We start from the raw sequence: 15,695 nt of genomic DNA on the forward strand, positions 1-15,695 counted from the left end.
GTCCTATAGCCAATCACATTGTACCTTGTTGAATAAAATGTTGTGTTTATATCAAACTTTATCCTTTTCTGGGAGGCTGTTCCAAACAGAAGAGATCCTTGTAGAAGATTTTTGGTATTAGAAAATAAACAGCCTAATTTGAGAGAAGTAGTTTGTCTTCTGTCTCAAATAACAAACACATGATCCCACACCAACGAGCTGAACATCAATGCTTTTTCGTTAGTCGATCTGGCTCTCATGGTGACCAGCTGCTTCAACGTAAGTCCGGCCACCTTCACCTGAACAGGCTCATCAAGCAAACACCTGACACTCAGCAGCAGCCTCAGTCTGACTTGGGAAGACATCTCTGCTGAAAGAAAAAGCACTTTCTGACTTTGCTCTGTAATCGAGTGAACAACAACACGATCGCATTCCTCTAGAGTCTGGACACTTAAGTTGGCGAAATGCCTGGATAAGGAGTCGCCTACATTAGTCAGCAGGAACAAGTTGTTCTATTGAAGTGAAACATCTACTACAGAAAGCACCGGTTCTATTAATGATACAAGAGAGGAAAGCTGGTAGAAAAAAGTTAATTGTGCAACTTGTGTTTATTTGCTTAGTGACAATCTTATATAATAACTGCTAATCAAACAAAATAATATTTTTGAATACAGACATGATAGAATATAGGAAAATAAGACAAGATGAAATAAGATATATTACAGCAGCAAAATGAGGCATGGAAGATGCAAAACAAGAAACACAAAAGTACAATAAGGCTAAAAAAAGGATATAATGAAAGCCTATGTACATCTTTCGCATGCACAGATGAACCATAATGGATGTACATTAGGATATGTATAGATAATGCATGTAGGATAATGTACCCAATTGAACCTAAATTTGTATGGAATATCAGTGGAAAATCATTTCTGTTACAGCAGTCAAAAACATATGGAGAGAAAAAACTAGTGTTAACATGGTGTGATTGCACATGAAGAGAACAGTGTTATACTTAGTTGTTGACCTCAAAGAGTTATAAAGAGAATTTTTAAAAATGCTCTATTTAGTTGATGAGCTATTCGAACAGGACAGGATTATTTGGTCAGCTGATTTGTATTGATAACTTGTTTGTTTTTTTGGTTTCTTACTGTGCAGCCTCACAGCTCAGGTGAGTTCTGGAGAACTCCTGGATCTTTTTCCACAAGTGGACCTCAGCTGCTGCGTGGGACCTGGCCTCACCCCCCCACATAGCTGGCCTACGTGCAACTGTATGGAAGCTGGAGGGGCAGTAGGGTCCATAGGGTGTCTCCATGACGTGTCCAGCTCCAGGGTAACACACACTCTCAAAGTTGTCCTTCCCATGACGCTTCAGTCTCTCCACCATCTGGTCCATGTATGTCTTGCTGTCCCAGTTGAGGTCGTCCTCTGAGGCCACAAAGAGGAACTGTCCTTTGGCTCGTTCAATGGGGATCAGGGTGTCTTTGTTCTCTTCTGCCATGGGATTATCAAGAACATGCATGCCAATGACAGCCCCTGACTCAGTGGGAATGAGCTTCTTGAAGTCAAACGATAATGGCGGAAGTATCAGACGTTTCTTGTAGTAGAGAGGAAAAGCTGTATTGGCGTTGCAGCCATTGATGCACACTACAGCTTCAACACCTGGCACAAAAGCAGCAAGTGAAAGTGCAATATCTCCTCCCTTTGATCTTGATATTACACCAATTCCTTTACTGCCCACCTGTTAAGAAAACCAAAACATGCAAATCAGTGGAGTCAATCAAAAGAAAAAGAACCAACCTTAATACCTGTACACTTGAAAATAAATGTGTTGTCTCTGTGGAGACTCGGTTAAACAAGAGAATATATAATAGTATTCAGCTTAGACAATTCAAATAACCAAACAACCATTTTAAAATGACCTGTCACACAACTCACCTTAGAATGTCGTTTTAAGAAATCGATTGCTTCTTCAAAATAGTCCAGATGTATTCCTTTGACTTTGGCAGGGTTGTCCTGATACACGGGTATTGAGAGGACCACAAACCCTTTGTTGGCCAGCAGACATGTACTACTGTCTAATCCACTGCTGCTCAGATCCAACACAGCAGGAAATGGACCTCCACCTAGGATTTTCCACATTTGGATAATAAATCAGTAGTATGTCATTGTAAGTCCTACTTACATTTGTAGTTTTTTGTTTGTTTTTTGGAATTGTTTTCACCTGAACCCCTCAGAACTTCAGTCGGCCTATATTTAATGAAACCAAAATTTTAGCTTCGCAAAAAGAAGTGGGTTCAAAATTTAGAATTTATGTATTCAGGTTGCTTTTTCTTGCATTTTTGAGCACAGCAGGCAGGTTGTGGAAAGGAACAGACTTAATAAATAAACTTAGTTGTACAGGTGAAGAAACAAAAGGCAGCTGGAAATCCACACAAGTGGATTACCAGCGGTTCAAGAAGTCTGAACAGTTGACGCGTTGTGTTTTTGTGTTTCTGTGTGTTTCGGTGCTTGGCTTTTGACCGTTTGCTGGATTTATCGACCCCTGATCTTGGATTAAGGACACTGGATTGGCTGCTGAGACCCTGTGTTTTCTGCGAAGACAGTCGCTCAGAGCTAGCCTCTGAAGCTGATCCGCTAGTCCCGCTGGCCAGCCAACAACCGAGGGCCTGCAGTAGAGATCCTTTCCACTTTGGTCAGGTCATCCTGAACCGTGAGTACAACGTTTAATTCATTTCCTTTACAACATCATAGCACAGTTGCATGTCAGAGCGGTAGCACATCTGAGCAGTACACCAGACTTTTTCGTTGAAAGACATGCATCTTAGTCACAAGAAAAATCATGCATTTTGGTTATGGATTTTCTGGAACTATGAAGGAATCTGCTTGGTCAAAAATGTACATAGAACAATGATAAATTTGGTTAAGCATCTTTGATCATTTTCACCTCAACTTGGCACTCTTGACAGCCATCCACAAGCTTTCAGAAAACTACTGGTTTTATCTTTGACCCTCCTCTTGACAGAATTGGTGCAGTTTACCTAATTTTGTTGACTTTCTGAGGCAGACTTGTGTCTTCAGCACAGGCTAAAGGTTCATGATGGGTTTTAAATCAGGACTGTGGGGAGACCAGTCTATATTGTTAATTCCAGCCTGATCTATTAATCCCTTTTCCACTACTGATGTGTGTTTGGGGCCATTGACTTATCTGAACAACCAACTGCAACCAAGACTCAACCTTCTGGCTGATGATTTTAGGTTTTACTGAAGAATGTGAAGGTCATCTCACTTCTTTGTTATTCCATTTATTCTGTGTCAAACACCAGCTCCACTGGCAGCAGAAACATAGAGCCCCAGAGCATAATACTACCACCACCAGGCTTGAGGGTATGTTTGGTGTTCTTGGGGTTAAAGGCTTTACCTTGCCTCCTCCAAACATATTTCTGATCATTGTGGTAATATGGCTCAATTTATGTTTCACACACTAACAGCTGTATTCTAGCAGCTTCTAATTCATTGCAGACCTGCTCTTTGGTGAATAATGGTTGTCTCTGACCAATTGTCTCTCAGAAGCAGATGATAGTTTACTGTGAATCTTGAATATCTAGTCATTAGATACCATCATGATTTTACAAAACATTTTTGACTGTAGGATGCATTTTGATCTGAAGCTTAATATTTATATGGGATCTACCCAAATGTCGGTTTCTGTCAACAGTCACAAACTATGAAAAACCGTGACAGTGCCGACTAAAACTGATACAGTGACAGAGGTCAAGGCATTTTAGAAAATTTCTGGATTTGTACAAATCATTGAACAGTAATGAAACTATGACGAAGACGGAAAGCAGATAGTCACTGACCTGGGGGCATAAACAGAGCTCCACAAATATTCCCCTCTTTGATGGGGACCCTGCTGACCCCATTTCCAATCAGAAACCGCTCATTGGTCACCTCTGTCAGCATCCTGCCATCATCCTCGTCATGCACAGACAGTATAACTGTCTTGGGGGTTAGAAAATTTGTCTTTGCAAACCTTGAGTGCAAAGTGTCTGGCTTCATGGACCACAGCAGACCCATGGGCTCAACCCCAACATAACTCCCGCTGAGTGAAGGGTCTCTGTCCAGGTGGATCTCCCCGCTCCCATCAGCCCTGTAGGTGGCCGAGGAGCTGAACATTACCCCTTTATCGTCAGTCGACCTGGCTCTCATGGTGACCAGCTGCTTCGACCTCAGTCCGGCCACCTTCACCTGAACAGGCTCATCAAAGAAACACCTGGCACTCGGCAGCAGCGTCAGTCTGACTCGTGAGGACATCTCTGCTGAAACAAACAAACAAAAAATCAAGCACTTTATTGACAATTCAAAGTTTATACTAAATTAAACAAGTCAAAATGAGGCCAGATGCCTTTTCTCATCTATTCCAGGAAAAAAAAGCAGTTTGTCACAGCAGCATAATAGAAATGTTTAACAAAAATTTTTGTTTTTCTTGAAGTGTCAGGTCTCCTCTTTGTTTCCTCTCCAGCATTGCCGCTGCCAACTGATCATCCAAATGAGATGACTACACACTGCTGAATTATCAATATTTAACATCAGGTATACACAGCACCGCAGAGACACAGGAATACTATTGATTAAATATATGTTGTTACACTGTCTCAGATTTTGTTCTGAGGTCACTTTTTTGTCACTTTAGTGTCAAACTAAGTTTGGTAAAATATTTTATTTGAAATGTGAAAATGTCACATATTTGTATCTTTTCCTGAATGCAATTTGAAAAATTTATTCACCTGCTTATTCCTGCAATGACCACTTGCACTGTGCAGATCTCTAATTTAATTTCAGTTTTATATACTAACCTCGACTGTTACTAACCTGCTTTTTTGTTATTTTATATTGTTGTATGTAAGGCTGCTGAACACTTAAATTAATAAAGCATCTATCTATCTATCTATCTATCTATCTATCTATCTATCTATCTATCTATCTATCTATCTATCTATCAATGCAGACACTCTCACTACATAAATAAAGTTAAAGAACAAATATCTTTAGATGCATTCATTTCTAAAAGAACAGAGTTTATATCATTCACACTTATTTGTATGTATATTTATATTTTTAAACTGCAAGTTTAATATGATCACAATTCTTCTGTTTAATCACATTTTTGTTGTCTTTGAATTCAACTGTATTGAAATTGTGAGTCTAAAAAAGATCATTATTTCTACAATACAGTATAATAATAATAATGTAGGACAGCTTGTCAACTTACCAGCAAAATGTTGATAGTGTAAAGATAGTAACGTCAGTTGTTGACTGTGAATTACAAAACAGTTTTTTAAGTAAAGCTCGTCACCAGCAGCAGTTACTAATGTTAGAATTTTCTCATTTTTGTTCTTGCTATGTTCCAATCATGATGTTGTCAGACTTTATTCTGTCCCTGAGGTGCTGTCTCCTCCTCCTTCATGTGACTTAGGTGCACATGTTGAACCTGAATGCACAAAAATGCTGCTGTTATGCAGTACTGTCCTCCTGTTTAGTTTTCCTCGTTGTCGTGAGTACCCCGTCTTGTTGCCTTGAGTTGTTATTTCTGCTTTAGTTTTGGGGGGAGGAGGTCCGTTTTTGATTAATTCTGATTTTACCTTTATATTTCACCTTAAAAGCTGTTGATCTTGCTTTGCTTGTGTGTGTTTTTTTCCCCAGAACAACCGCACCTGTGTGATTCTATAATTATTTATACATTTTGATATAATGTATGAACACACTTGACCTAAAATTGCAGAAAAAATACAAAGCCTGAGTAGGAAAAAGTTAGAGTTTTTTTTTTTTTTTTTTACTGTGGACAACAGAAACATGTAAACATGCAACCAACCCTTTTCAGAGCTTAGAATGCAAATATAAATTGTCTATGTCATAAAATAATGTGCAAATTTAGCAGTAAACACAGTTATATACCACTGTTTGCACTAAAATGCAGGAAATTTTTAGGAGCTTTTGCACAGTCATTTACAAAATCATCAGAAGTCACAATAAAATTTTACATAAATGAATTTGTGCCACTCCAAAAAAAACTTTTTCTGTCCACCACAGTCTCTACAATGGCAAAAACAATAGTAACAGGCTTTAGGACCATAGGGAGAATCTGGAGTCCTGCTGTTCTCCATTGCTAGAATATGTTTTTTATTGTTATTATTATTATTACTATTATTGTTGTTGTTGTTGTTGTTTTATTATTATTATTATTAGTAGTAGTAGTAGTAGTAGTAGTAGTGGTAGTAGTAGTAGTAATATACTACATCTGAAACAAAATCTTCATTTTCTGTGCATCTTTGGTGTCTAGCAGAGAGAGTGATCTGTGGCCAAAGCCAGTGAAGGACGTGCTGCTCTCTCAAAGAGTTATAAGTATCCCATGACTAAAAAAAAAAAAAAAAAAAAAAAAAAAAATGATAGAACGTTCCAAATCTGCAGTTTGGCCATCTCTCCTCTGTGTATTTGTAGAATATTCCACTCTCTTACTATGAACACAGAGACTGGGGGCGTGTCTGTGGGCGTGTCTGTGCGGCCGCTCCCTGTCAGAGCGTCTCTGTCACCCAGCTCCAAGTTTCTCAGTCACCTTTGGGGAAATCCAGTTCGCGTTTTTACTCCAGAGAACGCCAGGTTTGTGAAGATCTGGTCCACATTTTCCGTCCTACACCAAGCATGACTGGGCGTTTTCAGCAGAGAGGACTCTCCGCTGAGTCCAAAGTTCAAAGTTTCGCAGGGGCGGCTGGTCAATAGAGGGCGCTAGGGCGCTGCCCCCTCTGTCTCACATCATGTAGAGTCACAGCCCTTCCTTTAATAAAACATTTTTAAAATTACATTTACATGTATATCCTCTGTTTTTAACAAGCAAAATGGATAATAGAGCCTGTAGGGAGTTACTAAAATGTATAATTTGAAATAAAAAGTTAGATTAGAAACGTCCAACGTTGTGTACAATTACTAATAGTGGAGATATATCTGGGGAGCACTCATCTTTCCCCATTGACTCTCGTTATAACTTTGACATGCGCAGTTCGTTCCTCTTCAATACAAGAGATAGGACACTGCAGGGCGCAGGCTGACCACGCATCTTCAGCAACACAGAGTTCAGGAGTTGCAATGGTGCTGTGGCTCTGTACCAGCTCTTCATGAGCAACAATCTTCAGTACACCTTCTCAGAGACTGTGTCTCTCCTGAAGATCCTCATTACGACTCCAGTGACGACAGCTGAATCTGAGAGGTGCTTCTCAACACTAAAAAGAATCAAGCCCTTCCTCAGGAACATGATCGTCTTAATGCACTGGCCATGCTCTCTATGGAAAAGAAACTTGTCAGGGAGACCCCAGATTTTAACCATAGAGTCATTGAGAAATTTGCATGTCTCAAAGACAGAAGAGCAAAACTTGCATACAAAAAATAACGCAGATGTAGAGGTGCTGGCTTTAATCTCTAAAATGTGAGGATTTACTTTTTTGTCATTTAATAATGACTTCTGTTCAGCCTATGGATGCCCCAAGACCCCTCTCATGGATGCTCTAATGATTAGAGCATCCATAGGCTGAACAGAAGTCAAAACCAGCACTGTAAAAAAATATCCGAGCACCTTGTATAGTAGCTACACGTGTGACGTTTCTAAAAATCAAACAGTTTGGCAATCGGTTCAAAATTCAGCGAATAATTCCACTTTTAGATTCAGCAGTACCTCTCTCCTCCATAGACTTCTATGCACCGCTGCCTCGGCTGGCCCTGAAGCAAGATGGCGGCACTGTAAGCACGTCTCCCGACAGCTTATGAGGCGTCTACCTATATATGTCTATGGCAGAAACCATGAGATTTATCTATTTTTTACCTGAGTACTCGCGGGTTCCAGAGCCCCACGAACACCTGTATTTTGCACACTGATTCAAGCCCAAATTTATTATGATCTTGCTTGACACACAAAAGAAAATAAGAAAATAAATCTTTTTTAGTACTTCACCTGTTTTGTATTTTACTCATGCACTTTGGGTGAATAAACAGAAATTTGTGATGAGAGATGCAAATTTTGTCTGTAATCTACAGAGACTTTATTCAGTGTTCAGTGCACACTTTTGTTACACACATTTTGACAGATAAGCAGTTGTGCTTTTCAAGCAGATTTTAGTCAGAAACATCAGTAGCATATGTTGTTGTTGTTTTTTACTGTTACACCAATCTAGGTAGATAAACTGCACTACTGCAGCAGATATTGAAATGTGCTTCTATTATGTGTCTACATACACTGCTCACAAATAGTTATTCAACTTTTGGGTGAAATTGATGGAAAATATAAAAAGTGCATGCTGTAGTGATATATCATAAAAGTAGGGTATTTAACTAGAAACATGCAATAGTGATTTCCTCATCTCAAAAAAAATTATTGAATCAAAAGCTAACAACAGTGGAGGGTATGTCACAATAAAAATGTCTCAGTTTGGACAGAACAGCAGCCTTCAGCTGAAATCCAGTACAATTGTGTCCCAGCTGACCTCTGCCTCGTAATTAGCCTTAAGACCAGCTATAAAGATAAACATAGATATTATCATTATCATCAACATATGGTGCATGTGTTTAACCTTTAAGCTATATAGGGATGCAAATGTAGTCGAAGCTAAGTAGCTAAGCTAATGCTAACACGTTCAGTGTTCAGAATCAAAACATCTCTAAAAATTACCTGTTTTCTCAAACGTAGTCGCCGTTCCCTGTGACAACCATGAAGACAGATAATCACAGAAGAGCTCATCTGAAGAGCAAATGTCCAATAAGGTTCCTGTTTTTGTTTGCCATGTCCTTCCAGGGCTCAGTAGGAAAAAGTCTGAATATATGGAATGAAACTTTGAATAGATGGAATGAAAATCTGAACATTCTATATTCCGACTTTCATTCCATATATTCCGACTTTCATTCAATATATATCGACTTTCATTATATATATATATCGACTTTCATTATATATATATATCTCAACTTTCATTATATATATATATATCGACTTTCATTATATATATATATCAAGTTTCATTATATATATATCAAGTTTCATTATATATATATATCGACTTTCATTATATATATATCAAGTTTCATTATATATATATCAAGTTTCATTATATATATATCAAGTTTCATTATATATATATATCGACTTTCATTATATATATATCAAGTTTCATTATATATATATCGACTTTCATTATATATATATATATATCGACTTTCATTATATATATATATCAACTTTCATTATATATATAATTTCCTAAACGGCATGCCATATGTGTATATATATATATATATATATATATATATATATATAAAATTATAATTATGTTTCTCAGATATCTGTGTATTCCCACAGCTGACCAGCCACACCCAGAGGAGGATCCTGCAGGGTCTGGAACTCCACCTGCGAAGCATGGTACGTCAAGTTATGTTATGTCCACATTTGTCATTCATGAACATTTATCTGAAGTTGTTGTGTACTCTCATAGTTGATTTAATTTCAATTTTGACTAAAGTGTATGCTATTCATTTGCTAATACACAGCACACTTAAACAGGCAATCTATTCTTTAAATCTCAATACAAAACATTACGAAAATTAAATCCTGAAGAGTTTGGTTTAGAACCTGCTCTATGTGTAAAGTGCCTTGAGATGACTTTTGTTATGATTTGGCGCTATACAAATAAAGATTGACTGATTGATTGAAAAGACAAAAGGAAAATGTGTGACACTAACCTGTCCACATACAGTCTATGGATGTAATGGTTATTGTTTTTACTACGTCAGGCGATGGTGACACTGATGACAGAGAGGCTCCTCATGCTCCTCATGCACAAATACATGCTGCCCCACCTGGACCTCACGGTATGTTCTGACATTTTTGCCTCTAAGTTTACACAACATTACGAGCGCCTTCCATTTAACTAACTTGGAAACTGTAATACTGATCACAAATTCACTTTATAACTAATCATTCTGAATGAAACTTCATAAAAACTAAAGAAAGGACTGATCATGATTATTCATAATTTACAGATGTTTCACAGTCCAGAGCAGCGGGTCCTACACAACCTCAACTTAAGGTATTTCCACGAACCATGCAAGGCAACAAGAAGAGGTCCTTCAACAGTGACTGGTATAAACCACACCCATGGCTTGAGTACTCCCAAAGCCAAGACTCTGCCTACTGTTTTCCATGTCGACACTTCTCTTTGCCAAACACCCCAGCATCTGTATTCACACCACAACTGGGATTCTCTCATTGGAAAAAGGCAATGTACAAAGATGGTGGATTTAAAGTACATGAAAAGTCAGAGGGTCATGTCAATGCCATGTTTGCATGGGGTGAGCACAAGAAGGCAATACTAACAGATTCTTCCATACGTGATGCCCTTAATGAAGCATACAACAAGAAAGTCCAAGAGAATCGAAAATATATTAAAACAGTGGCTGAAGTACTTCTTTTGACAGCAACACAAAACATTGCACAACGAGGTCACCGTGAGACAGAAGAGGTAGATAACAGAGGAAACTTTTTAGAAATCTTGGAAATGATTGCAAAGCATGACCCAGTGGTACAGAAAAAATGAAGGGAAAGCAGAATGCCAAGTACACAAGCAGTGTAATACAAAATGAAATCCTAGAATGCTTGGCAAATATGGTCCGTGAGGAGATAATTCAGGAAGTGAAGGAAAGTGAGGTGTTCTCTGTGGTTGCTGATGAAACCAAAGACCTGAAAAAGAAGGAGCAGCTCTCACTGGTACTTAGGTACTACTATAATGGGGCAGTGCACGAAAGTTTTCTTGACTTTCAACAAGCCACACGATTAGATGCAGAAGGACGCAAGGACAAAATCATCCACTGTTTGGAAAAATATGGACTTGAGTACAGAACAAATCTTGTTGGACAAGGTTATGATGGAGCGTCAGTAATGAGTGGGAAACACTCTGGAGTGGCAGCCAGAATAAAGACTGGTGCAAAACATGCATTTTATGGACACTGCAATGCACATTGCCTGAACTTGGTACTCACTGATACTGTGAAGGCAGTCCCAGAGGCTGATTGCTTTTTTGCACTACTGCAGAAGCTTTATGTGTATATGTCTGGGTCCTATGTTCACCAGAAGTGGCTAGATGTGCAAAAGGAAATGTATGAAGGTCAGCCGAGGGAGTTGCAGAAGCTCAGTGACACGAGATGGGCATGTAGATACCTGGCCTGCAGGAATCTAATGGACCGATTACCTGCTGTACTTTGTGTTCTGCAAGACATTGCTACAGAAAATAGCGGGGAAAGGTCTGTAGATGCTCGAGGTTTGCTGAATCAGCTAGACCTAAGCTTTGTCAGTCTTCTTGCAACCTTTCGAAGGCTCCTTGGGGATGCAAAGGTGCTGTCTGATAGTCTCCAATCTCCTTCACTTGACCTTGCCATGGCAGTGGATTTAGTAAGTGCACTCAAAGACTCATTTCAGGAGTACAGAAGTGAAACATTTGTTGACAGTCTGTGGAAAGGTATTGTGGACACTGCCACAAAGTGCAATATTGCCATTGAAAATGCAGAGAAAAAGAGGTCTCAAAAAGTTAATTCCAGACTTGGTGGGTCTGTGATAACCTCTGCATTGGGTCAGCGCAAATGTAATGACAGTGACAAGGATTCCTTTAGAGGACAATCTTCTATCCCATTGTGGACACCATACTTGGAGAGTTAGACAGGCGTTTCTCCAAAGACAACTGTGATATAATGAGAGGAATACAAGCTTTAGACCCCAAAAGCAAATGTTTCCTTCAAGAGCAAGCAGTCTTTCGCCTGGGAGAAATTTATGAAAGTGACTCCGAAGATCTCAGTCATGAACTCCACCAGACAAGGAGGCTTTTGCAAAGGAAACAGCAAAGTGGAATGCAGAAATTGTCGAGTATTGTTGAACTTGCTGTGTTCCTTGAACCACATAAGGATGTGTTCCATGAGCTTTTCCGTCTGTGCAAAATCGCCATAGCCCTCCCAGTCAGTCGTGCAGCGTGTGAGCGCAGCTTTTCAGCTCTCAAACTTATCAAAAGTCATTTGCGCACAACAATGACTGATGACAGGCTCAGCAACCTGGGTGTTCTCAGCATTGAGGCCAGAAGAGCCAAGTCGCTTGACATGGACAAGTTCATTAAATTTTTTGCAGACAGTCACCAAAACAGGAGGATTCATCTCATCTAAGATGTGCTCAATGGTCTTGTGTTTTTGTCCTTAAGGTTTGTTAACATGAAGACAGCTTCTTCTTACAGCTGCATGTTATTAGAATCCTGATCATGAGCATTTTGTTAACATTGCTTCATAGTATGTACTTTGTTTGAGTTAATATTTATTTGGTTTATGTTACAATTGTTTATGCACATTTTTTATAAGTTACTTTATGAAAAAGAATTGTTTGATTTAAATTAAAACATTTATGCTGAATCAAAGCCAACATTTCCATGTATATCTTCTTCAGGAACATGAATACTGTCTGGGTTGAAAACCACTTTTTGCACATTTTTAAACATCAAAAGGCATCCTTTAGAGTGACATTATTCAGTCACCATCATGTTTGCTTTACTCATTTAAGTGCCATCTCGTGATTAATTAAAAACAAATCTGGCAAAGAACAAATCAAAAAAAGTTTTGGTTTGTTCTGTTGCCTGGATTGCTGTATTTTAATGTAACCACAAGATGGCGCTTCAGTTAGTAAAGTAACAATACAGGTGACAGTTGATGAGCTGATGACTGATAATGTTATTCTACAGGATGAGTTGAGAGCAGTTGAATTTTGCTAATCTAATCTAATTTGTGAAGAGATGAGGACTTTAATCCAAGGAAATGACTCTTAGAAAATTTGTACCCTATCCTGAACATATTTTACTGATTTAGAGTAGTTAAAATAACCAGATATAATTGAGGACTGTAACAATGGGAAATGGAATTTAAAAATAAACCAGAATAGACACCTTTATTTAACACTTATGAGACAGGAAATCATGGGAGAAAGAGGGATGTCACATGCAGCACAGTACTGGGATTTGAACTGTGGTCGGCTGCGTACATGGCATTAAACTCCGCTATGCCATAGCCACCCCACACTAGCTTTGTGTCCCATCAAGGCCACCCCGGAAAAAAAGTCCTGGATACGCCACTGGATTCTTTGCGGTCTGAAATGAAAATTCATGCGTTATTTCTGTCTTAAATTTTCATTTCAAACTACAAAGAGTCCGACTTACCATAAATCTATGTGTTGTTTGTGTCTTTGTATGTGCAATATGAGTGTGTTTGAAAGGGTTTCAACTTAAACTAAAATGTTTCACAGGTTTACCAACTTTTATGGTTGTTTTATGGGGAAGTGCGGCCATCACAATGTGCAACACAACTTCATTATTTCAGTACCTCACCAATTTTTTATCTTTTTTAAAAATTTTTATTGTAGCTTACTTTAGGCATGCTTTGCTTATTGTCAAGCAAAGGACTCAAATGTAAGAAATTTCCCTGTAAAATTACAAGTACTGGCAGCTGTGGTTGCTAGTACTTTACTGTATTTTTACAGGGTCATTACTGTAATTTATTTAAACAGTTAATTGCTGTAAAATGTATTACAGTATTCTACTGTAGAATTTGAAGTTTACGGTTAACTATTGGCAGCTGTGGTCGCCAGTATTTTACTGTATTTTTACAGTGTTACTATCATAATTTATTTTAATGGTTAATTACTGTAAAATTTTATGACAACAGTCTACTGTAGAATCAGACGTTTACAGTAAAATACTGGCAGCTCTGGTCGCCAGTATTTTATTGTATTTTCACAGTGTTACTAACATAATTTGATTAAACAGCAGTCAAAAAAATCTGTGTTCTACTGTAGAGTCTGAGGTTTTTAGTAAAATACTGACCAGAATTATCATATAAAAATATCGAACTGTGCTTAACATTAAAAAATGCAAATACCAGTTAAACACAGAAAACAAGGACAGAGGATAAGGCAACTGACATTTCTGTTGAATAAGAACATTTATTTAAAGGCAGCAATACAAATGAGAATCAATTAAATGTCTCAGAAACCAAGGAAAAACTATTTAACTTAGAGTGCAAATAAAATAGAAAATGCCTGTGTCAGGGCATCAGAAAAAAGTTACCAATTTTATTATTAGCATGCCTGCCTAAAATCACGAGCATGAACTTTCTGGAATTTTGCACAAAAGCTTTTGGTTCAATCAAACAAAGAAACCATATACAGTGAACACAAAGTTGAACTTTTTAACTTGGTTTGCAATGCCTTACAGTATCTTCTCTTCGTGGGTTGGTATACAGCTGTGTACATGGAATGATCAATGAGTGAGACAAGCACAGAGCAAGAAACGAAACAGCAGGAGGGTACAGCAATTTGTTAACATGAAGAGAGAAGTTACTAACCTGGACAAAGTGCTATTCAAAGTCCAGGTTTTTTTTAATTAGTTGCAACATGTTGATTCGCTGTCTGTGTCTTCTTTTGAAAGACCTTGCCACTTTTTTTAGACACCATCTTTCCACATTTGGTTTTTGTCTCCCTCTGATTTAATCCCAATGAAGCACCTGGAACAAACCAGTCAAGATCAGGGAATGCAAAAATTCAAAGAAAGTCAAATCAAATTACAATAGATTATAAACAAGTACCACTTGGATGGCAGTTCAAAATAAAAAAATATTTAAATACAACTTACTGCATAGTGGAATATACCATTTTAAAGTGAAAATTACCTCTACTGTTATACTGTGTGATTTGTTTTGCCAATTATGTCATATATTTTTATACAGAAAAGCAAAGTCATTCTGTTTCCATCAGAAAAATGTGAATAGCGTATAACAGAATGAATGAATGATCAAAAAAATGGTATCTGTCTCCAAATAAATAGTTTTCATATTAATTTGAAGTTCTGTCACAGGAATCCAGTGTCTGAGCAGCGTCATCTTGGTACTGTAGATTGAAGACATAAAAGGTCACAAACAGTGCAGCAAGTCCTGCAATAAATGTTGGCTGGACCCCCTCACAGATAACTCGGCCTTCGATGCTGATCATCCATCCAGTCACTGCCTTTTTAACGCCCCCTATAGCAAACAAAGATGAGAGTTTAGTTAAAAGAGATAGGTGTGTCTTTAGCATGTCTACATAAGCTGTCTCCTTTAAAAATAATGTAAGCCTAATGCATATTTGTATATTTTTCCATTCCTCTCTTCTGTATAATTACAAAACATATCCATATGCAAGTTCAGGAGATACAGAACTTCAACATGTGCATTAATATTCATTTTCTTACTTAGTATCAGAAGCGAGCTAACTGGCAGAGTCAAAGAGGCTTCAATATCTGCTGCTGTGGCACACTCCTATTACAATTCAATACAATAAAATCACTTTATTAATCCCCGAAGGGAAATTCAATTAATTATTAAGCACAGACAGTGGAATTTATGTTTAGGAATTTATGCCGATTTTCCTTCTTTAATGTGAGTTTTCAGGAGGGAGAAACGACTGTATATTGTCACACTAACACTACAGAAGTCAACATGACGCTACATCACCTGCACTTCTCAGTGTGGTCCTGTGTCATTCTTTATGGCGATATATGTGACACTCGAAGGCTGAAAAATACTCTACTGGATCCAAGAAAACCACACTTGAATGACACTTT

At 38.1% G+C, this 15,695-nt stretch overlaps 1 protein-coding gene across 1 annotated transcript; it reads right to left on the reverse strand.

The window, feature by feature from the left end:
* Window positions 1–683: 683 nt before the first annotated feature.
* On the reverse strand, window positions 684–3,667 carry LOC110958071 (acyl-coenzyme A thioesterase 1-like). The gene is made up of 2 exons (XM_051953521.1): window positions 1,918–3,667; window positions 684–1,720 (listed from the first exon to the last, which is right to left on the reverse strand). Exons 1-2 carry the CDS (start codon window positions 2,119–2,121, stop codon window positions 1,127–1,129), a joined length of 798 nt encoding a protein of 265 aa, XP_051809481.1. The 5' UTR covers window positions 2,122–3,667; the 3' UTR covers window positions 684–1,126.
* Between the last annotated feature and the right edge of the window lie 12,028 nt (window positions 3,668–15,695).

Source organism: Acanthochromis polyacanthus, chromosome 9 (assembly GCF_021347895.1).
Source record: "Acanthochromis polyacanthus isolate Apoly-LR-REF ecotype Palm Island chromosome 9, KAUST_Apoly_ChrSc, whole genome shotgun sequence".
In the NCBI taxonomy this organism is placed as follows: Eukaryota; Metazoa; Chordata; class Actinopteri; family Pomacentridae; genus Acanthochromis; species Acanthochromis polyacanthus.

What these genes read in the sequence shown, in the direction of transcription:
- LOC110958071 (XM_051953521.1), bottom strand. Translation starts at nt 2,121, where the DNA reads ATGTGGAAAATCCTAGGTGGAGGTCCATTTCCTGCTGTGTTGGATCTG. An exon ending in TCTTAAAACGACATTCTAAG is followed by an intron (nt 1,721 to 1,917) that starts GTGAGTTGTGTG and finishes TTTTCTTAACAG; the next exon opens with GTGGGCAGTAAAGGAATTGG.